Source organism: Suillus subaureus (genome assembly GCF_016647635.1).
Source record: "Suillus subaureus strain MN1 chromosome Unknown BJ212scaffold_22, whole genome shotgun sequence".
In the NCBI taxonomy this organism is placed as follows: domain Eukaryota; kingdom Fungi; phylum Basidiomycota; class Agaricomycetes; order Boletales; family Suillaceae; genus Suillus; species Suillus subaureus.
This window is the reverse complement of record NW_024538578.1, coordinates 6,427-28,580: the sequence shown is the minus strand read 5'-3', so window position 1 is coordinate 28,580 and position 22,154 is coordinate 6,427. Positions and strand designations below refer to the sequence as shown.

At 48.1% G+C, this 22,154-nt stretch overlaps 9 protein-coding genes across 9 annotated transcripts; 5 read left to right on the top strand and 4 right to left on the bottom strand.

Annotated features, from left to right (window-relative positions):
* The first annotated feature begins 49 nt into the window (after window positions 1–49).
* On the top strand, window positions 50–922 carry BJ212DRAFT_376724 (uncharacterized protein). Its single transcript, XM_041343049.1, has 3 exons — window positions 50–88; window positions 139–729; window positions 788–922. Exons 2-3 carry the CDS (start codon window positions 176–178, stop codon window positions 885–887), a joined length of 654 nt encoding a protein of 217 aa, XP_041191473.1. The 5' UTR covers window positions 50–88; window positions 139–175; the 3' UTR covers window positions 888–922.
* A 170-nt stretch (window positions 923–1,092) lies between these two features.
* On the top strand, window positions 1,093–2,185 carry BJ212DRAFT_1363894 (uncharacterized protein; the record flags this gene model as incomplete). Its single annotated transcript, XM_041336005.1, has 6 exons — window positions 1,093–1,324; window positions 1,373–1,403; window positions 1,498–1,586; window positions 1,640–1,723; window positions 1,772–1,809; window positions 1,937–2,185. Coding segments are annotated over 6 exons (723 nt in total), but the record flags the coding sequence as incomplete, so codon positions are not given.
* On the top strand, window positions 1,932–3,188 carry BJ212DRAFT_1363892 (uncharacterized protein). The gene is made up of 4 exons (XM_041336004.1): window positions 1,932–2,181; window positions 2,273–2,418; window positions 2,451–2,542; window positions 2,600–3,188. The coding sequence occupies exons 2-4, from the start codon at window positions 2,314–2,316 to the stop codon at window positions 2,853–2,855; spliced, it is 453 nt and encodes a 150-aa protein (XP_041191471.1). The 5' UTR covers window positions 1,932–2,181; window positions 2,273–2,313; the 3' UTR covers window positions 2,856–3,188.
* A 47-nt stretch (window positions 3,189–3,235) lies between these two features.
* On the top strand, window positions 3,236–7,695 carry BJ212DRAFT_1482194 (uncharacterized protein; the record flags this gene model as incomplete). Its single annotated transcript, XM_041340377.1, has 10 exons — window positions 3,236–3,266; window positions 3,319–3,463; window positions 3,523–3,653; window positions 3,717–3,910; window positions 3,968–4,018; window positions 4,065–4,263; window positions 4,315–4,461; window positions 4,513–6,035; window positions 6,087–6,445; window positions 6,507–7,695. The coding sequence occupies 10 exons, from the start codon at window positions 3,236–3,238 to the stop codon at window positions 7,693–7,695; spliced, it is 3,969 nt and encodes a 1,322-aa protein (XP_041191470.1).
* A 66-nt stretch (window positions 7,696–7,761) lies between these two features.
* On the bottom strand, window positions 7,762–10,639 carry BJ212DRAFT_1363877 (amino acid permease-domain-containing protein). Its single transcript, XM_041336003.1, has 13 exons — window positions 10,448–10,639; window positions 10,230–10,372; window positions 10,122–10,160; window positions 10,012–10,060; window positions 9,835–9,958; window positions 9,676–9,781; window positions 9,227–9,542; window positions 8,995–9,177; window positions 8,897–8,939; window positions 8,772–8,841; window positions 8,558–8,722; window positions 8,295–8,509; window positions 7,762–8,235 (listed from the first exon to the last, which is right to left on the bottom strand). Exons 1-13 carry the CDS (start codon window positions 10,474–10,476, stop codon window positions 8,053–8,055), a joined length of 1,665 nt encoding a protein of 554 aa, XP_041191469.1. The 5' UTR covers window positions 10,477–10,639; the 3' UTR covers window positions 7,762–8,052.
* Window positions 10,640–10,660: 21 nt separating this feature from the next.
* BJ212DRAFT_1363875 (Utp14 protein-domain-containing protein) lies at window positions 10,661–14,413 on the bottom strand. Its single transcript, XM_041336002.1, has 9 exons — window positions 13,805–14,413; window positions 13,318–13,755; window positions 13,229–13,292; window positions 12,941–13,170; window positions 12,805–12,886; window positions 11,347–12,752; window positions 11,220–11,294; window positions 10,888–11,169; window positions 10,661–10,828 (listed from the first exon to the last, which is right to left on the bottom strand). The coding sequence occupies exons 1-9, from the start codon at window positions 14,228–14,230 to the stop codon at window positions 10,790–10,792; spliced, it is 3,042 nt and encodes a 1,013-aa protein (XP_041191468.1). The 5' UTR covers window positions 14,231–14,413; the 3' UTR covers window positions 10,661–10,789.
* Window positions 14,414–15,001: 588 nt separating this feature from the next.
* On the bottom strand, window positions 15,002–16,170 carry BJ212DRAFT_1482192 (mannose-6-phosphate receptor binding domain-containing protein; the record flags this gene model as incomplete). Its single annotated transcript, XM_041340376.1, has 6 exons — window positions 15,002–15,311; window positions 15,370–15,431; window positions 15,487–15,563; window positions 15,616–15,755; window positions 15,809–15,958; window positions 16,025–16,170. The coding sequence occupies 6 exons, from the start codon at window positions 16,168–16,170 to the stop codon at window positions 15,002–15,004; spliced, it is 885 nt and encodes a 294-aa protein (XP_041191467.1).
* Window positions 16,171–16,233: 63 nt separating this feature from the next.
* On the top strand, window positions 16,234–18,427 carry BJ212DRAFT_1363868 (Ndufs2, NADH:ubiquinone oxidoreductase 49 kd subunit). The gene is made up of 12 exons (XM_041336001.1): window positions 16,234–16,575; window positions 16,632–16,641; window positions 16,696–16,774; window positions 16,825–16,924; window positions 16,980–17,093; window positions 17,146–17,537; window positions 17,586–17,684; window positions 17,742–17,852; window positions 17,907–17,995; window positions 18,049–18,284; window positions 18,338–18,351; window positions 18,406–18,427. Exons 1-10 carry the CDS (start codon window positions 16,347–16,349, stop codon window positions 18,161–18,163), a joined length of 1,338 nt encoding a protein of 445 aa, XP_041191466.1. The 5' UTR covers window positions 16,234–16,346; the 3' UTR covers window positions 18,164–18,284; window positions 18,338–18,351; window positions 18,406–18,427.
* A 1,126-nt stretch (window positions 18,428–19,553) lies between these two features.
* Window positions 19,554–21,500, bottom strand: BJ212DRAFT_376433 (uncharacterized protein). Its single transcript, XM_041343048.1, has 3 exons — window positions 21,204–21,500; window positions 19,804–21,127; window positions 19,554–19,747 (listed from the first exon to the last, which is right to left on the bottom strand). Exons 1-2 carry the CDS (start codon window positions 21,441–21,443, stop codon window positions 19,916–19,918), a joined length of 1,452 nt encoding a protein of 483 aa, XP_041191465.1. The 5' UTR covers window positions 21,444–21,500; the 3' UTR covers window positions 19,554–19,747; window positions 19,804–19,915.
* Between the last annotated feature and the right edge of the window lie 654 nt (window positions 21,501–22,154).

The window sequence follows — 22,154 nt, the reverse complement described above, 5'->3', positions numbered from 1 at the left end:
TTGGAAGGCCTGACATGATGGTCGTCATGTGACAGCTGGCTGGCACTGGCCTAAAACCGTTCAGCATCACTACTACTAGTACCAGTAGGTAAGTGTTGTTGTTTCCTGTGAGTTCGAAACTTCACGCTTTAGCTTCAGTTCTTAAACGGTAGACCGCTTTTATGGTGCCATATTCATGGCCACCCTCTCATCGGACGTCTTGCGCAAATTTGCTAGACTCTTTGCACAGTTGTTGAAATCTTCACTTCGCCGAGCATGCTATACATTGCGCATTTTCTATGCCCTGCTTCGTAGGCTAGGAAGCATGCGTGTTCGCTTCTGCAATGATACCCATTTTGCTGGAACACTCCAAGAAGAGTTGCGCCCTGCAATATGTGGGAGCGGCTTGCCTGCGATCCACTTACCTCCGACAGATGTCAATTGGCCTGGTGGCCGACCACACCGTACGCTCGCAGTACCGGCGGACATTGCATACCCGCAACATCCATTGTATATGACACCACCTTCACACCTCAGTTCCAGAGACAGCTTCAGCACCGGGACTGTATCTGATGTCCAAGTATCGAATGCTAACGTTGACAGTGGACAAGCTCGAGTCTTCCTAGAAACGAACACGTCAACAGGCGAGCCGCAATTTGTCTTCTTGAGGCATGCTGAGCCACCAGAGTACATCGCACTGCTATCGATCATACCGAACGACGTCAAGCGCTATGATAGGAAAATTAAAATGTAAGACTGTCACTTATCCTTGGAGAGAGATATCGACGTAGTGATACTGCCACGGAAGGAAATGGGTTGAACCGAATCACATCGTCATCACTCCGACCGACAGCAAGTATGTGGAGTATGTGTTCACCAACAGTTTCTGTGTCTTGTCATCTTCATAATACATGCATCTAGGGAGGTGCAAAATGGATGGCATGATTTCGTGCACCCGGAAGGTCCCAGAGTTTATTATCACCACGAGACAGTTAGCACGTGCCGTGAGGTCAATTTTTCAAAACGCTCATATATTCTGTAGAGAGTCTTCACGGATGCAGACATGCGCCCAGGCAAGGTCGATTCGGAGAAGCTCTTGGCGATGGCTAAGCCCTCAACGCTTATGCAAAGAGTCAGCCAGACGTACAGGCCAGGATCGATGATGGAACAGAATTGGTACTGGAGCTTGGCATCGTAAAAGGTAATACTAGCATCATCAAATCTTGTGGCTACTATTTCGTCGATCACGTGGAGAGGGTGATATTTTGGGCACATCCGTATACTTGCGAACCAGGTGGTGAGATTCTGTTCAACGTCAAGGCAGCCAAGAAACTCAGTCACATAAGTGGGTGGTTCACTACTACTCGGATTACCCTTAAACACTCGCTTTTAGAATATTCGTTAGAATCTCAATATTGGCCAGTGTTCTCCAAGGGATCGGTACGCTCCATGAACATTCTCGATCAATCCTGCTGACTTCCACGCAGTAGTGTGTTGGCGATGCTGACAGTCTTCTAGGTATCACTGCGAGCTTTATCCTCACAACCGATACCTTCCGAGACAAATCTTTGATGAGCTGAGGGAAATCATTATCCATGCAAACGCAGGTAGGCTATGTAGTTGCAACTTAATGAAGGACATAATTTTACTATGATTATAGAGACCATCACCTCGGATACATCACTGGCCCCTTTTGATGGTAATGAGCTGGCGAAGATGCTGGATCTAATGGACCGTGTTGAGGGTTAGACTGGCTCCGAGTGTTTTCGACTCAAACTAAACGCTCAACCAGGCAGCATCGATAAAATGCATGCTCATTCTGTGTGTGTTGTAGGCGAGTTTTTTTTCCGTAGATTACAACAGTACACTTATCTACTCCTTACAGCTCGATTCATGAGATTGTTCAGTACGGATTGATCCTTTGATTCGCGAGAGATACTGATAACGCCCAGCCAAGGTCAAATACACAAACTTCTGCGGACAACCTGGCGCGCGTGTTGACGCTGACAGATCAATCTATTACAAAGAGGGCCACGAGCGTGAAACACTCATCTTCAGGCTTTCCAACCTAATCCTCTGGTATGGGCCACGCAAGCACTATAAGCGTATACAGAGAGTATGGGTCGACGAGATCATCAATGCCCCGCGCTGGAAAGACTTTATCACCCAACTAGATAAGAGTGGGCGGGGTACACGCTCTATGTAAGTGCTCGATACATATTGTGTGTAGTCGAAGACTTAGCGTCGCTGGAGTCCACCGTTATGTTGGCTGTTGACGTCAGCTTCCTTGCAGTGCCTAACATCATCGATCCCTACAATAATATTGCGGTATACATGTCAGCTCTTTGTTCTGTGGGTTCGCTTGTAGTTTCTGTGCTGCTTGTCGACCAAAGCCAAGACTATCAGGACTGCCGAAGGCGGGGTATGCTTTCTTTTTCAGTTAATGAGCCTCGTTAACCACGCACATCCAGGCTTTGTACATGTCCCTGATGACCAGCGCAATTCCCGGAATTGAAAACTTGGCATTGATGCATAGCTTGTCGTTTGGACTTCTTATATGGGCGTATGTCCTAATGTCCTGCGTATCCATTCCAGAGCTCTGACCTTAGTATATCGTCAGGATGGTGTTCTTCGGCCTGGCTTTGTCTATCCTCATTTTCCATACCAGCGACGTTGTAACGCTCGCGACGATGGTCCCTGGATGGACAATAGTCATGATATTCACGTTGTGGCCTACGATGACTACTCCTGTCGGATGGCTACTGAATTTTACGAAATCCTTACCCCGTCAGCCAAAGCGTGTCGTCCGATATCTGCGTGACTCGAGACACTCAGAATTGGACCAAACGCTCGAGATGAGCGATCGAGTTGCGTAATGATCTACATATTCCGATTATACCACTACTTCCTTACTCATGTACCACCGACGCGTTTCTATATCCATGGTTAGTAGGCTTCCAGGATAAGTTGGGAGCATATACTAGTATATATTCTCCGAATTTTGTAGTGCAGCCGCTTGGTTTCTCCGCTCTTATTCCAAACATTGGTTATGGTTTCAAAGCCACGAAACTTCATCGATTCATCGTTTACGCGTGGAGTCGGCAGATTATGATCCCACACTTCGAGAATTAGTCCAAATCATTTCAAAATTTCACTATTCGAGAGCTCCAAGCTATTAATTATGTAAATGCAATCTAAACTGGTTGGCCACTGCTGTTTTGAAACACTCACTAACCCTCTCACCAGCGGCATCCTAATGGACAACAGGACGTACTATAAAGCAGACAGTGGGTCTTCAGTACAGCTTTGTAGATCCACGATTCCAAAAATGATCTGCAGTCGTCGAAGCCTCGATCCCGAAGAAAGACTCCACCAAATCATCTGATGTATATGTCAAAATCCTTGTAGAAGGGCAACCACCGCAGAAGACCAAAGAGTGTAGAGAACTTGATGGAAAGGCCGTATGGAACGAACATTTCATGTTGTGAGTGTTGAGTACTTCATACATAAGGGAAAGTTGACAAGCACTACGTATGCCGTCAGACCCATAGATATGGAAACACAGCTTGAGATCAAGAGCAAACGTAACACATTTTTCAAACATGGCTCCCGTTCTCTCGGCAAGGTTAGATTAGATGCGGCAGCAATACTTAGACAGCCTGTTGTCGCAGTGTGTAAGCTGAGGTCTTTTCTTAAATCGACCGCGTCGTGACATCGATACGACCTTCCCTATATAGCACAGGACGTTCGGCTGAATTTCCCTTCGGACGAAGTACTGCACTATGACGCCTCACAGCGAGGCTACATCTTAGTCCGTCTACACAGACCTGAAGAGCCTGTGCAACTTACTCGTCCATCCGTGGCAAAATCTTTTTCTGTGCTCATTTCACAGCTAGATACGTTTGTCCAGATCGTGGGTGTGGCATCACAGGTAAGTTGATTTAGGCCCCTTGTCCACTCACGACAAGCTAATGTTTGGAAAATGCAGATACATCCATTCGTGAACCTGGCATGGCAGGTTGTATCATCACTTTACACAGTGAGCATCAGCGCATGAGACTCTGAGTTTCTGATGAATGGTGTAGATTGCCAGAGACCAGCTGGACCGGGACAAAAGAATTGGAGATTTAACAAATATGATGGAGGACGTGTATACCTTTGTTGATGATGTGAAAAGTTTTCCGAGTAGACTGGCACCTCAAGAGGAGATCATTAAGAAGATCATGTTCCAAACCATAGAATGTATGCTGTTCATTCAGGAGTACTCTGGTCACGGATTTGGTAGTGCGTATGTTTTACCTTTAACCCATCTCTAATTCTCATTCAAAATTTTAGGACGCGCGCTCAATAAACAGTGGGCAGAAGAGAAAATTGCACGCTTCACGCAAACATTCACAATGCTGAAGGCATCTTTCAACACTGGGGTTGTGGTCCAGATCACTCTCATTGCTCATCGCACGTACGAAGATGTGCAATCGATAGGTCTGTATGCATGTTGCATCCTCTAAGCTCCAAGCGCTCATCAGTACCTAGTTCAAACACAAAGTCTTGCCAAGCTTCATCCAGTAGATATGGATGACCCATCCCGTCCGGCATGCTTGCCCCAGACTCGCAGCGACTTGCTCTCCAGTGTATTCTCTTGGGCAATGAATCCTTCCAGCAATCAAAACTTGCTTTGGCTCCATGGCCCTGCTGGCTCCGGAAAGAGTACCGTTGCTACAACGATCGCCAACATTGCGCGAGACCTCGGTCGTCTCGGCGCGTTTGTATTTTTCAACCGCCGCATGGCGGTAAGGAATGATCCAGCGGCCGTTGTACGAACTCTTGCCTTCCGACTTGGTGAATTTGATCATCGACTGGGAGCAGCCATCTCGACTGTGATCAAAAGCACTCCAAGCATCGGACAATCACCCCTACGACAGCAGTTTCATAAACTACTGGTGCAACCGCTGTCCGAATCCGAATTGGCTGTTTGGAGCCAAGAAGGCCCTGTAATCGTTGTTATCGATGCACTGGATGAGTGCGGACACGTCGGGGACCGGGAAGACCTTCTTAGCGTCCTGGCGCTAGAGAGCGTAAAATTGCCGCCGACGTTACGCATCGTTGTCACAAGCCGAGCAGAATTGGATATTCAGGAAGCATTGGAGGCACGGAAGAATATCTGCAACACTCCAATCGACATCGACTCTCTTGCCAATGATAAAGATATCCACCTGTACCTATGCGATCGTCTGCAGAACATCCGTTCTAAAAGCAAATATCTGTCACTCCCACAGGAATGGCCTGGGCATAACGCAATCGATGCTCTGACAGCTCGAGCACGCGGACTCTTTATATGGGCATTTACTGCCTGTCGCTACGTGGAAAATGGTCAATATCCAGAAGACAGGCTAGCGGACCTGCTTCGTACTGACGTTTGCTCGAACGCCGAGTCAGCCCTGGATCTCATATACTCCACCGCCCTAGAATCTACTAGGAGATGGGAAGATCCGGCATTTTCTGCCGACTTCCGTGACATTCTCGGTGTTGTGATAGCTGCCAGAAATCCTTTGACAGCGTTGACCATCGACCGTCTTAACGAGGTTTCTTCAGTCTCGAGAACGCGACCGAGTCTTCACACTATTCAGCATCTTGGTTGTGTTTTCCGAGGAACGACCAGCGAGCCGATTCAAGTAATTCATCCCTCGTTCGAGGATTTTCTAACAGATCGAGCTCGCTGCAAAAGGGACGAATGGTTCATTGATGTGTCTCTATCCCACCAAAGACTTGCCCGCCAGTGCATTGGCTCTCTTCGCGCGACTTTGAAACAAAATATGTGCAACTTGACCCTCACGAGAAGTGGGGTCGATGTTAAGATTTTACCCGAGGATGTTACCTACTCCTGCATCTTCTGGATCGAACACGTCTGCGAGTTAGAGAGAAGTGAGGAATCGCTCTCTAATGTGGTGTACGATTTTCTCGTGAAGCATCTGCTTCACTGGATCGAGACGATGAGTTTATTGAAGAAGGCTAGGCATACAACTAAGTTACTTATGCGACTAGAAGATTGGAGCCAAGTGAGTCAAAGTTCCACCCTATTTCTCTCATTGCTAAAGCAAGCCCTACAGTCAACTCGAAGTCGCCATCAAGAACTTTGCCAACTTCTGGCGGATGCAGTGCGCTTTTGCCAAGCCTTCACCGCAGTCATTGAACAGCATCCACTTCTCGTATACAGCAGTGCATTGCCATTTTCTCCAATCAACTCTGTTCTATATCAGTTATTCAAGGACGGACGGTCGATACCAGTCGTAGCTGGAGGCTTGCGTGATGAATGGTCGCCTTTGCTTATGGACATTCCCAGACCAGGTGGAGAAGTCACATCACTCTCACTATCGTCTGATGGGTCCCAGTTGATCTCGACGGTTGCCCGCGGGTGCTATGTGTGGGACGTTATATCAGGGGAGCTGCTGATCCAAGGGACCGAAAGGTGATGTGACGATGACGGTTTTCGCGCCTTGTGGTCAGCTAGCTGCGTCATGTTTATTCAGTGGTTCAATACTCCTCTGGGACACCTTCTCTGGGCAAATGATAGGTCAGCCACTCAAACGTGATCAGGGAGCGATATATGCCCTTGCATTCTCCCCTGATGGGACCCGTTTGATCTCAGGCGGACAAAATTGCACTATCATCATGTGGAATGTGCAGGCATCATCAGTTGTTCTAGACCCCCCAGCGACGCACACAAAAACGGTTCTGTGTCTTGCATTCTCGCCCGATGGTTTACGCTATGCTTCGGGCTCCCGTGATGGTACTATTCGAATTTGGGATGTAGCATCAGGGGGAATGGTATTAGGACCCTTTCGCGGTCATTCTGGGGGCGTATATTCTGTAGCCTTTACTCCTGACGGCACGAGGATAGTGTCGGGTTCAGATGACAAAGACGTCTGTGTATGGGATGTTCAGGCTGGTTCTTTGAATCGGTCTCGGGAAGCATCCATGCCAATCAAGCTTTGCGGTCATCGCAGCACCGTGTTCTCTGTTACCGTCTCTCCTGACGGGCGACTCATCGCATCCGCGTCAAAAGATACTACCGTACGCCTCTGGAGTTTGGAGTCAAGGGAAGAGTTAAGCCACCTCGTTCGCCAGCACAGAATAGCTGTGCGTTGTGTAGCATTTTGGCAGCAGTACGGGCGTCTCCGCCTGGTAACAGGTGCAAGCGATGCTACTGTCCGCATCTGGGATACCGAGTCAGTTGGAAGCATGGGCGTGGCTCGGAAGCACAAGGGCCTGGTTTCGCACCTCGCGTTCTCACAAGATGGCCAGCGCATTGTTTCGGGGTCGCTTGATCGTACCGTGCGGGTTTGGGATCCCATAACAGGCCAATGTCTACTGGGTCCACTGAACCTTGAGCAACCAGTACATTCTGTTGCTCTACCCGCAGATAATGTTAGGATCCTGGCAGCAGACCGTGAGGGCGCTGTCTTCGCATGGGATGCAACGACAGGAGAGCATTTACCCGCTACGCCGGCCGATGATCCCAGCTATCATTCTATCGTCGGGCCGCTATCTCTGGAGCGAAAGTGGATAGTAGATTCAAGGACTGGTACGGCCCTTACGATGCTTCCAACAATGTCACCTGTGAGATCCCATGCATCATTCGGCAATTGTATGGCTCTTGGGCTGGCGAATGGTGGAATAGTAATTGTACACTTTCCGGATACCCCACAGCTTGCCTAGCATGTGTTGGATATTGAGATCGTAGACTGTAACTCAACGCTCATTCATTCATTCATTCTCACCAACCATATATGGTATTCATTCATACACTCACTTGACAACCAGACACCCGTTTTCGCGTTACCTCAGTCTTGAGGTACGTCCGTTCATCCATAGTTTTCTTACTCATACTGACTTATATTGTAGACCAATCATGCCTCTATCTAGGTATATCATAATACACAGTTTTCTATCCGAGACTGGAGACCAATCATAACTGTATCTATATCAGGTATTTCGTCAGCGTGCACCCAAATGCCTACGCTTGTACGTCGAGATAAGCATCTAGAAGCCAATATACATACAGGGACTTTACATTTACGTACATCCTTCACCTGATCCATTTGGTATTCTCCGAAGGACGTTCCGTGAGACCCCATCATCCTGTAAGACAGTCTCTTGCACGATACGGTATCCATGCTTCTTGGGTATCCAGTAGAAGAAAACAAACCAATATATAATGCCAAGTATACCAATTACCACTGCTAGAAGGACGTGGGACTGTATGTCAAACCGTCAGTTACGCTTTATTCACACACAAAGAGACAGCGGCAACGTACCCAATATGGGAGATGTTCATAAACGTCGAATCCTGGGGACGGTGGGATCATGGGCACAATAGCAAGAAAGATATTGGATAAGAAAAAGAATATAACGACGGACTTCCACGCTTGGAACGGAGGGGACCACTCGTAGGATTTGAATGCAGGGGTGTACAGAAGGAGGAGGCCACCAGATACCAGGATATTAAACATCGTGATGGGGTACGATGAGACTAAATCGCGATTAGATGGGGCCCAAAATCAAGTCATGAGGTACAGACAATTTACGAAAAAGAGATAGGCATCTCCAGGAGGAGAAGCAACCATGGTGATAACAGAAATGAGCCATTGAGTGAAGAGTCCAGCAAGGGGTGTATCGAAAGGCTTGTTGCTGGCGAAGAAAGATGAAAGTGGTAGAACACCTTCTCTACCTAATTCTTGGACGACTGTGCCATAGTCAGCGCATATAATCATATACAGGTGAAGTTGAATAACCTCTGCCTTGCGTGAACAGCATGCTCAGAAGGTTTCCTAGTATTGACAGCGCAATAATAGCACTCAAAATCTGGGTTTACGCTACATAAGAAAATACGCCAATTAGCATGGTTGCCATTACTTACCCGCTCTGTAGCAGGACCGAAGATGTTCCTGAAAAATAGAGCTCTAAAAGAGTTTGGCTCAGTGTGAATGCGTTGTTTTCGTGATAAATAAACCATACGCTGCCATGGTGCCACCTTCCAACATGTCTTGCTTGGATACAACAGCAAAGTACGCGACGTTCACAGACAAGTATGCGATCGCGACAAGGACCATGGCAAGGGGCGCAGCGCGCTTGATGGTGCGGACAGGGTCTTGCACTTCAGATAAAGCATAATTGGCATTAGAGTATCCGTTGTAAGCCCTGTGAAGAAGTCAACGTCTGGCCCACGGGTGTACTAGATAAGACCCACCAGATGACATTATACATTCCAGTGACGAATCCATTCATGCCTATATCACTTCCCTCCCAAAAAGACGACCACGTGAAATTGTGTGGAATATTGTATCCGGCATGTACGGCGAATCCAGGGACACCGGCGAGACTGAAGAGCCCAGAAACAGCGATGATGAGCAACACAGATAACTTGAAAAAACCCAGTGCATTCTGTAGTTTCAGTCCATAATCCAAGAATGCACCGTGGGCAGCGAGACAGAATGTTGAGCACAGGAAGGCGACTACTCGGACATTAACAGTGGTAGGCTGGATTGCGAGGGCATTCAAGGTGTCTAAGGGGACCAGTTAGGAATCGTCTAGCAGAAGGAGTGAAACTTACATTCCCCGAAGACAACGCTATTTGCCGACAAGCCAACCCTTACGGATGGTGATAATGATCAATGCATTCGCGGGCCGAATATGGACTCACTATGAGCAATCCATATATCGCGTAGAAGCAAGTAATCATGAACCTCGGTCGGCGATAGATGTATTCCATGTAGGTCTTCTCCCCACCACTCCTCGGCAGTCCCTAGAGCACGGCGAAATGAGAAGGGATAAGAGCAGATGATTCGAGTCCCTGACCGTCCCAAACTCCACAAAAACAGCAGTACCTGTGGATGCGACGAGTGCACCGAGTATCCACATAATGAAAGTCATTCCTACACTCCCTGACGACCGCAAGATAATGCTAGGCGCCGCAAAAACGCTGGACACGAACATTAGCCTTCCTTCACGAAGGATGCTTTCGTTATGACGAACCCAGTTCCAAACACCCTGTTGAATATAAGCATCACTGCACTAGCGAGTCCTGAAGCACATCGGGTCAACATCATACCCCAGCGACACAATCGATATCAATTTGTGCCCACCGATCTGCTTCTTTGCATCAGGCACGTTATCGAACACGTCTGTATCACAGAGGAAAACGGAGATGTGAGTAAAACGATGTTCGATCCATGTGAGTCCGGGGCACCTACTATGGTCGGACTCATCTTGCACAGACGAATACCCTTCCACTGGAATGTCGGTGGTCACCTTCTGCTGGACCTGCGCTGGTCGCAGGAGAGGCTCCGTTTCTGAAGGGCCATCCATCAGGCGAGCTGACAGCTTGTATATCCCGCTGAATACGAGTCGAGAAAGGGATTTTTGCTGCGAGATAAGCGACGATTGGAGCTCGAAAAAGTAACTTAGACACCTTGTGAGCTTGCACACCCGAGCTATCATTGATTAGTACGTATTCACATGATACGTTCGGCCGTGCACGATCAACTGCGAAGATATAAATAAGCTGTTAGTGATAGACTGATAGTGCTATAACAACAGCTGAAAAGAGTTGATGAAGGCATTGAGCCGACCGAGCAGGTACCGAGCTACTTCGAGGTTGAACATAATACGACAATGTTCCTTGCCGATTAACAAGTTTACAAGGTTATGTCCTATCTGTTTCACAGTTGCTACATACACATTCCTATCGAAGTTGACTATAATTTCCTTACCAACTGAGCAACTGGATGCGACAATCAGCGATAAATCGCCATCAAGATGGTTTTACTAGGGGTTCAATAACAGTACCCATCTAAAAGGACAGAGATAAGCAACCCAACCGGATATAAGAATAGGGTGAAGATGGCTCGCCTTCTTCACAACACGAGGGAGAGTTCCTCTCTGGAACCCTACTCTAGTATTCCACTCTGCACCTACAGGTATGTCCATGCTACGGGCGTACTGGGCATGACTGGTATATGGGTACGGCAACTCCTTGACGAGGTACTTGGCCGCTTTTTTGTCCCGCCTCTCAGAGATGATGACATGTGCCTTTTTGTAATCGGCTCGAGATGAAGGGTCAACGCCAGCGATTTTTTTAATCAGATTTGGTCTTGGTGGAAGCTTCTTGGTACCTGTACCTCCCCAAGAGCCCTATAACGTGCGTTGAGCTCAGGTGAATAACAAGATAAGTCTCAGCTTACCCAACCAGGGAGAGTTGTATCAACTTCTCGTGGTGCGTCTGCTTCGATCTCTGTCTGCTTCAGATCCTCGAATGCCTGGAACATATCAGTACCCTGCGCGAACCCAATCAAAGGATAGCTTTCGTACCTGAACGACATTATCACCAGCAAAGGCGAGGGAGACCAATTCTCGTTGCTTGAATGCGGCTACTCCTTTGCCTTTGCCTCCTTGGCGCTTCCTCTCCAGATTATGCTCTTGTTCATCCACCTCGCTGTGTCCATCAGAGTCATCAGCACCAGCAGGTGATATCTGCACAGCGATATTGTCATTCTTCGGTATCTCCTTTCCTTTTCCTTTTCCCGTTCCCTTTAGCTCATGCTTGGTATTTATAACAGCCGGCGTAGAGGTTGGCTCAAGAACGGTGAGAACATTGTTGGCATCGATTTCCAGCACTGCGTCATCCCGAATACGTTCTTTCTCTTCTCCTCCTTTGGCAATTCGCTTCTTGAGCTTGTTGGTGGACTTCGCGAGGGCGTCAGAGCCCTTTTGCACAAGGACCTCGTTTCTCTTGCGGGATGTGCCCGAAGACGATGATGTGACGAGCCAAGGATTGCTTTCCTGCGCCGGGCTAGAGACCCTTGGGCTGGAAATGACATTCAAACTTTTGGGACTGTCTTGCACCAGGTCGGCAGATTGGAGGGTAACACTAGAAGTCTCTGATGCATGCGACCCGACTGGTTTGGCATGAGGATTTGTGCCAGGATGGTATATCACGCGCCCGCCCACGCGCTGGACTGATGGGCCTTCTGTCACTATTCCATCACCGGAAGCGTCGTCGTCACTTCCTTGCTCCACCCCTCCCATCTCTTTCAAAAAGTCATCCGCAGCTGCGTCCGCTTCTCGGGTTTGCCTTGCTGCGGCATCGCGCATGAACTTCATATTGAAGACACTCTTACTTTTGATGTCTGCAGATAGAACTTCGGAAGCATTGAGCATAGCCAGCTCTTCGAATGCGCCTTGCTTGATGGTTTCCACGTCTTGTTCTTCGTCATCGCTCTCGCTTTCCTCAGACTCGTCGCCGCTCATCTCGCCTTGTATGCGACGGCGAAGCTTTTCCCCGCGCTCCAGCATTTCTCCGATGGCCTGCCTTTGATCCACATCAAGCTCCCCGCGTCCCTGCATGGCTTTTGCCCACTTCCCAGTGGTCTTGTGTCTCAAAGTTACTCTCTCCCTTGCTCTCTCCACCTCAGCTTTCAACTGCGCTTCTGCATCCTCAACATCTACATCCACATCTTCCTCTTCACCACCCAACCGCTCCCTCTGTTTCTTTCGAATGCGGCGATACGCTTTGCTCTTAATTTTCGCTATTCGCTTCGCCTTCTTGTCGGCCCGGAATGCAAGTTCGCGCATCATGCGCAGTTCTGCACGTCGCGTCGCGACCTCTTCGACTGATAGATGGGCCATCTTCAGAGCTTCAGTTCCGGCGATATCCTGATCGCGAAGTTGAGCAGATTTCAGGAGATTATCTACGGCCGACTCGAGTTCATTCGAGGCTGACAAGGATGTACTAATTAATGACGTGAATTGAATTAACATAAGTTGGACTAACCTTGAATTTTGCAGCAAGCTCCAAGTTGGAGACACGACCTTCTGGCTGTGCTTGCAACGGAAAGCTCAAATGCTCTGCCTACAATCGCGAGTTAGTAACGAGTTAGATACGATGGACTGGATAAATCATTGCCTGCTTGATGTGCTTCATCGTAGCACTCCATTTGTCCACTTCCTCCTTGGTCTGCTCGTAAGCGGCTTCGCGATCGAGACGTTCTTGAGCTCGCTGAGGAAGTGGTGCCGACAGAGTTTTGGTTTTGTTTGAGGTAGAAGTAAGAGGCTTCATAGACTTTTTGAGCGTTGCGAGTGTGCTTGAAGACGCGAGCGGGGCAAGGAGGTCGTCTAGTTTAAGTGCTCTAGAGCCTACGTGTGTCCATCGTTCTTAACACAAAGTTGCATAGGAACGTGGGTTGAGACTCACCACCAGAAGCGACGCCAAATTCTCCCTCATCCCCAGCCTCAGTGCGCTCTTGCATCAAGCGACGCTTTTTTTGGGATGGACTGTGTGACTGAGATATCATTTGATTTGCGTTTTTTGTCTTCTGCCGGATCCAGTTTTGATAGGAAGCTTTCTAGTTCTGCGAGAGCTTCTGGGGAGGCTTCATCCTCTGATGCTGATACGGCGTCTTCTTCTTCGCCATGGTCATCCTCTGACATCTGATCGTCCTCCGACTCACTGGCCTCACCAGATACATCGACCTTCTCCGTAATTTGCCTTGCCGGTGCATCATCCTCTGCGTCTGCTTTTCCATCAAATACTTCCAGGACGTCAAAGAAATTATCGGCATCTCCGTCTTCCATCTCCTCGTCTTCATCTTCCTCGAGTTTGTCCGAAGAAGCTGCATCGGAGACAGCGTCGTCTGAATCTTCATTCAAATCAACATCAGGAAGGCTTTTGGGTAGTTTCCGAACATTCTTCTTCGATGAAGTGCCAACAGCTTTACGACGCTATCTATAGATGAGTGATGAATACGGTCTAGAGAAGAACGCCACACACCACACTGGAAAAATCGAACCCAGCATACTTTTCATCATCACTCTCCTCAAACGCATCATCACTCTCAATTTCCTCATCGTCCCCACTGTCCACTTGCTCGTCATCTGCATTTTCTCCTAGTAACCTGGCTCGTAGACCTTCTCTCCCCTCCTGACCCATGCCTCCAAGGTCAATATCATCGTCCGATGCATAGTTATGACGGTCAGTGGCCTCTTCTCGGTCAAGTTCTAAGCCAATCTTTGCTCGCCTGACTTTTGAAGGTGCATATTCGTACACATCATCGAATGATACAGTAGCCTTGCCCTTGTTAGATGACTTTTGTAAATGCCGTTTAGCATATCCTGCTGCATTAGATCTTTTCAGTGAGTCTCTGAGTTTGGACGGGCCAGGTTTTGAGGTTCTGGATGATTTGACCCTCGCAGACATTTTTGTCTCGTTGATGATTGAGTGAGGAAAAAGTAATTGGATCTGACAGTTCCCATTCAGGAAGGCGTCACTGCTTTTGGAAGGTAGTATTCTGAGCTTGCTTTGGAGAACTGGGATTTGTTCTTATAGTTGCAAGCAATCGTCATGGTTGAACTTCACGAATAATAATCCAATACCATGCCATCAGATCACTTTACAGAGACAACCCATCAAATGTCATAACGGGTATATTTACACACAAACTCGGGCACATCAGTTATGATCTTCTTATCTCGTCGTGCTACCGTATCGGGCAAGTCGAGTGTCAGCGCTTAGCGGCGGTGGCTGGCGTTACAGAGGACTTGTTTGGATTCCTCACTTCACGAACTGGGACCCAACGGATCAGAGGCCAGGGGTATTTATGAGGTGTCCTTGTCACAATTGCTCAAAAGAGATACTTGGCTCGAGATGCTCGACTGGCATAGTCAGCGATCTATCATCTCGGCAGCAACAGTTTATTTGGGAAGTGAACTGCGAACACCAATCATCTCTGGACAACAACTTTCCTGTTTCCTGGGCATTGAAGACCAGGATCGTGGGTTCGCTTGTAGTCCTTATCACGAGTTGCCTGAAAATGCGAGGTGTGGAACACTGTTGAATAGGGAATATGTTTCGGGCATAATCATCGATAAGTCCCGTCCTAAAAGATACAGCGTATAACGTACACATGCCAGTCATGATCGTATAGTTCCCAAAACATCCGCACTGCAGCCCATCCACCGTATCATTTCTCTACACATTAGTACCTTGCAGTTCCCGATCATGGTCTTCAAGGGGATCAGCGGCCATCATCGCCTGCTCCTCATCCCTTGATGACCATTGGTGAGATGCAGGGTTGAGGTTCCTGGTCGATCTTGCCCATCTATTACCACTCGAGCGAACGTTGTCTACCGTGGACCGGAAGAGCTCAATGCAAAAGTCCATGAGTTCGAGTAGATGAACTTTGGAAAACCAGGCCAGTTGATCAAAGCCACGTTTTCTCAGGACAAAGCGGTTATATAGGGTGCTAGAAACGACGAGGAGCATCAGAAAGATCATCATGCTGAGAAAATTTTATTCAGCCCATCAATAAAATGTATGTTTTCATCAACATGACGTACATGATCACCAAGAACACAATTAATCCTGAGATAAGGCCCCTTTCGCCTGTGGGACAAGCAAACTATACAATAAGAAGCTGTCAATTAGAGAAGATCGAGGTGTATATGAACCCGCACATGTGTTCGCCACTCGACCGTGTATTGGCAGGCTTGATTGTCGTCTTCCGGAAATTGGGATATTACCATCGGTTTGCCTGGATGAAACATCAATCACCGCATCCCTCATTGAGAAACATAACACCCCACCAGCTCCGTACACCGATGGGTCACAGAGAAACCTGATGGACGAGCTTCCGTATAAGTTGTTCTCCCCAGGGCAGGGTGAACCATTGGAAAGATGCAACATTAGCTCCGTACCCCTCATTTCCAGGGTTGTATTTACAAGTCTGCATTCTGTTTGTCAACTGTTGAGATGGTGTTAGGACCGCATATCACATACCCTACGGCAAAGTCGTGGTGGTCTTTCCGCACTAGACCGGCGATGTCAACATTGTCGGGAACTCCGGTGCTCCATGGGTCAGTGGTCACGCGTCGACAGACATTCAAGTAGAAAGAATGTCCACCTGGAGTCTCGAACTCGTAGTCCTGACTGTCAAAATAAATGGCTTAAACATATGCAACTTGAATGTCATGATTGCAATTTGGAGTGGCATACCTAGCTTTCAACGGATTCAGGTTGTAGTAGTTGCCTTCATGGTGCAAAGTGCATGGGGTATCACCTGCAAGCGCCGCAAGGCCAAATCCAAGGAATATACATATAGCCCACAACAGAGCACTTGGCCCACTGGCATAATAAGGCATGGTGCGGCAGCAAGACTAACGGTGTGGTTGCAGGGAGACGTGTGAATATTGTGGCAATGACCCCTCGCGTGGGGGTGCCCTATTCAGTTCACCGCACTAGCCGATTTACGCCGCGTTTCGTTGACGAACCTCATCACAATCTCGTTCCAGCGAGAAAGTCTCCATCGACGACGGCTATGGCCAGTACACTCCTGCGGCGGCAACTTGTGCTGCCGAAGTGCTCCTTTTTGCGCTCCTTTTCCTCCTCAGTCGCCCGTCGTCAGCCAGAGGTCGTGCAACCCGGTACCGATGGAACAAACAATTTGTATCAGACTCATACTGTAGAAGACCTGCATGGCATGAGCGCGGCGGAAATTTTGAAAGAGACTGGGACCAGAGCTGACGCGAAGTTGCGGCACTTTACTGGTGAGCATTTCTTCTGAACGTTGTTTTGACCGAATGAAATAAACCCACTCGATCAGTGAACTTCGGGTAAGTGTCGTTTATGATATTTGCAGTGCGTCCAAAATTTAATTGAATGCTCAGCCCCCAACATCCTGCTGCTCACGGGGTGCTGCGAATGATATTGGAATTGAATGGAGAGGAGATTCTCCGCGCCGACCCGGTATGCAGTTCAATACAAGTGCCTGAGCGAGATTGCTGATTTTACTTCAGCATGTTGGCCTCCTCCACCGTGGAACTGAAAAGCTGATTGAGTACAAGACATATGTCCAAGCTCTTCCCTACTTTGATCGGCTCGACTACGTTTCCATGAGTGAGTGACGTTTGTGACGAGAGGCCTGCCCAGTATTCAAGTGACCCCATTCTAGTGACCAACGAACTTTGCTACTCGCTCGCCGTCGAGAAACTCCTTAATATCGAGGTTCCTGAACGTGCGAAGTGGATTCGTACCATGTTTGGTGAAATCACCCGTATCCTCAGTCGTATGTTACAAACGGAACATTCCATGAGGCTTGCGCTTAAAATTGGTTCTAGACTTGATGGCTGTCTTATCCCATGCTATGGACGTTGGCGCTCTCACCCCCTTCTTGTGGGGCTTCGAGGAACGCGAAAAGCTTATGGAATTCTACGAGCGTGTTTCTGGTGCCCGACTCCACGCCGCCTACGTCCGTCCTGGTGGTGTCGCCTTTGACCTCCCGCACGGTCTCCTGGAGGATATACACATATGGGCAACACAATTTTCTTCTCGTGTCGATGAAATCGAAGAAGTCGTGACCGGCAACAGAATATGGAAGCAGCGAACTGTCGGCATTGGTGTGGTGACTGCCAAGGAAGCTCTTGATTACGGCTTCACAGGTGTCATGCTGCGAGGTAGTGGTATCCCCTGGGATTTAAGAAGAGTACAGCCTTACGACAAATATGATGAGGTATGTCTTTCGTGTTTTACAGACATGTTTATTTATCACGTATCACAGGTTGAATTCGATGTCCCAGTTGGAAAGAACGGCGATTGTTACGACCGGTACCTTTGCAGAGTCCAGGAGTTCCGCGAGTCTCTGCGCATCATCCACCAGGTTCGTAGTGTTCAGTCAAATGATCATCATTTTAGACTGAACCACCCCCATCCCCAGTGTTTGAACAAAATGCCAACAGGCGTGATCAAGATAGACGACAACAAACTCGTTCCGCCACCCCGTGCTTCGATGAAAGAAAGTATGGAGGCGCTCATTCACCACTTCAAGGTATCCTCTTCCACTCAACTACACTTGACTGCTGCTGATCACTCGTTCCCATAGCTTTTCAGTGAAGGCTACTCAGTACCACCAGGTGAGACTTACAGCGCCATTGAGGCTCCTAAGGGGGAGATGGCTGTCTACCTCGTCTCGTGCGTGATACTTGAACGCTCTGTTTAAACATCATTAATCGGGTGACATTCAGGGACGGTACCAATCGCCCATACCGATGCAAAATCCGTGCTCCCGGCTTTGCCCATCTAGCGGGTTCAGACTTCATGATGAGACGTAGGTCATTCATACCTGATTGGAAATATTGACTGAGTTATGATTTTTTCTCTAGATGTAAGATCAATAAATACTGTTCTACCATTGAAGCACTGACTGTTCCTCTTTCTATAGCACATGCTTGCTGACGCTGTCGCCATCATCGGTACTATGGTATGTACCCTGTGGTTTTATTGTTCCCGTCGCTTACCGCTGTCGTCGAACAGGATCTTGTGTTTGGGTGCGTTTTTGATATTTTGTTCCACACGATGTACGCTAACGTATATCCATTTAGTGAGGTGGACCGATAGACACTGCCTGTCAATGTACATCATGGTTCTTCTAATATATGGTGACACCATGCGTTTGCATGATTACCTTGGGTTAACGAAACAATCGTGTAACCCTCGGTTTTTAAGAACGCACTTGATCAGCAACCTCATAAACTCGTCTTGCAATCTCCAGACAGCTTGAGATGGTCCACGTACTTACTGTTTGCTCAGATAAAGAAGATACCTTTGAATGGGTATGCGGATCGAGGATGAGTGGTGGCGAACTACCTCGTTCAACTTCTCAAAATAGCAATCACATAAGCTACACTGACCAAGGCTAGGTATGTTGCGACCGTGACGATTACGAAATTGAGACGGTGCAGGTACTTTGCGGCAAGGACATATCAGGCAGACAGAAACATTTCCGGTTACCGTCACAGTGGTCTACGAGTGAGTAGTGCTTAAGATTATAGACGCTTACGCGTCAAGATCTTGGGGTTCTTCATGAAAATCAATCGGAGTGATACACCTGGGAAGACCTGTGTCGTCCTTGGGATTGAAGCAATCTTTGCTAGCTAGAGAGGTATTCAATCACGCAGATGCTCGCGTCATTTGTTCATTATGATATCATGGACAGCTGGCGTGAAGCAGGTTCCGCACACATTTATTGGTCTCCCCCGGGCTCTTGTGCTCTTTCGACGCTGTACGTCCAAACCCTAACCAGACACTCCACGACAGTGAACCTGATACCTCCCTCAACTGGGGTTGAGACTGCTGCTATCATACTTGCCCCCGACAAAGAGCGACGAGTAGTGTCAACGTCTGGCCTGCGATGGTCATCTCCAGCGGTGCATTTCTCTAGTTGATGAAGTTTGTAACAGGCAGAACTGGTATTTTGGATGCTAACTTCCTGTGATCTTCGGTCGCATGGATGCCTCGGGCAAGGATCTTCCTTTCAGTCCTGTCCAAGATAAGTGGTAGCTACTTATCAGAAACATATGGCAGCATTCACGCTACAGGATGAGGAATGACGACTCCGTCGATGCAACACCAACCCTGGTGACAACAGCAAGACAGAATTTCCTCGGCCGTGGTGTTCCAAGCGAGTGCTTAGCAGATCTCGCTGAACAGGTGCATGGGGTTTTGGCCAAATTGCAGGAGACAAGCAACCCTTGTGAATAATGGCGTAGCTCAGGCTACAGTTGACACTACATTATCCTTTATCCAGAGCTTGTCTGACAATCTGCGTTGTATGATAGAGCACCGCAAAACCTCGCAAAGGGAATGTTTGAGACTACAGGATGTGTTAAACAACGGTCTTTGGTGATACGTGCAATGAGAATCGACGGCCAATAGGAATGAAATCTGAGATATGATGCAATTAGATTGCTTCACGAACGAATTGAAATTAGCCTACTTACCGAAGTTGTCCCGGTGGGCATCATCGGAACTACATAAGACAGCCCTCACCACGGTCAGCCGATTTAATGATATCGTCGCTTTGTTTGCTCTTTTGATGCCTCTTCACTCGTGTCAGTCACCGTCTTCACCTTGCAGGCTGGAAGAAGCTCTGAGAGATTTGAGATGCGTGTTGACGTCGCCCCATGTGTCCGCAAGGTGAACGTTGGGGAGCATGGCGAAAATGATGCGAGCGACAGCTTCGGGATCCGCTGCCGGAGAGGGGTATATGCCCATTCTTTTCAAGGAGGTGTGTTGAAATGATTCGACTTTAGGATCGATATCAATGTTTATAACATCTACATCTAGAAGCAGGCTATGCACATGGGGACACTGACGAAGCGCTTCGAATAATCCGAGGAAGGTGACTTTAGGTGGTCGATGATGCAGGTCGGGAAACGACAGACTGCAGAGCTGTGGCCAACTTGAGAAGGCTTCCACGAGAAGGGCATTGTCAGGGTTGATGGAGCAACTAACACAAAGACTGAGGGCTCGCAGCTGCGTGAAACAAAGAAGCACCCTAGTCACTGCAAATGAGTTGTCTGTGGGCTCCTCAGCTTTTGGATCATCATCGGAAATGTCGATTTTTTCAAGGGTATGGCAGGCTTTGCACTGTGATAGTGCTTGTAAAAGCGGCAAGAGTTCTTCCCCAGGTAAAATGGAGGCGACCAACTCGAATTCTTTTAGCGAGGGGAATTCTGAATGCTGTATGACTGCGGTGATGTCCGCAATTGGTGCATAACAGAAATGAAGAGATGTAACGTTGAGGAAAGATACAAAACTGAGATTGTGCGTGTCCAATTTGGACGGGGGATTTGAAAAGCTTTCTTGATATATCGACAGGCTGAGAAGGGTAAGGACAGTGGAGAGGTGCTTCCATGCTGCCGAGTCCAGCGGTGGACATTGCAGACGTACGAGCGCCTTGCATGAACAGACAGTTTCAGAGAGATGTGAAGCCTGTGCCATAACACCCATTGTGTCGATATCCAAACCTTCCAGAGCAGGACAACGGGTCCCGATAGAATTCCGACCTAGCTCTGGTTGAACTATTGCGATATAACAAGTACGCAGCGTAGGTGATAGGAAGAAGCGCAAGTATCTTGTGGAAATAACCACCCAGGACAATGAAAGCAGGTTTGGGAACACACATGTGTCGAAGGGTAAAGCATAAAGGAGGTGAAAATCGTCGTCGGATGATACGCTCAGGGAGCGCACACGGCCGGAATGACGGAGAAATTGACCGCGCTCGAGCTCAGATAATGGTTCGATGTCCAGAGACCAGGATTGCTGTGATGAAATGTTCGGTGAGCGAATGGACGAAAAAAGAACACTGAGCTCGTATGGGCTCAGCGTCCGCACTAACCTGAGCACTGGGGTATATCATCGGATGTAACCTCGTTACACAGCCTAGCAGTGGTAGTAACATATTCATGTCAGCCCAAAGAAAATCCATTGCAGGCTCGTAGAAGATTTTGCATGTGGTTGCGAGCGCTGCAAGTGATTGTCGAGACAACGGTTTCTGGGCATATGATGGTTCCCCGATTTGTTTCACATGCGCAAAGATATACAGGAGAATTTCGGGGACAAGTAAAGCCTGATGCATCCTAGTTGTGCGTTGAATTGTCGAGAGTTATCAGATCTATCATGATGAGAGTCTCACAATTAATGTGACGAGCCACTATACTGCTTGTGACGCGTGACTTCACCGCTCTCATTTCGTCACACCCGCCGCCCGCTACTCCCTCTTAGCAGTGTGTCTCGTTCTTTGTTTCAATGGTTCCTTTTGACTCGACGCATCACTTTCGATGGCAGAATCTCCGATCTGTGAGCTGCTGTGGCCCGCCTAGCCTCACAGCTCACCCTGGACTCTTCGCACAGCGTCGAAAAACCTTTCGGGTTTTCAGCCCGAATAGCTTCATCACTCCTATTTGTATAAATCAGATACCATTGGCCGGAAATTCATCTGATTTATGTCTTGTTACGAAAGCTAACAGTAGCGCATAGACGCCAGACGCTCATTATGATCTTTTTCAGTGAACTTGGAGTCGTATTACTTACAGGGTGCTCGATACTCCTGCTTGTCTTGAGCATTGCAGCCTACCTATTTCTGCTGCTTTAATCAATATCGCAGTCCACAACGTGCCCTGCCATATAAATATGTGATACGATACTATGGGTGGCTGGATATGCTACAAGCTGCTCCTGACTTCGGCTCCAGGACATGCTGTGGTTCTCCCCGTCATAACTTTACAGACACTGCAGTAGTTTGTGACTTACAGCACACATCTTACTCTCAAGTACTAGTCCATCCCTA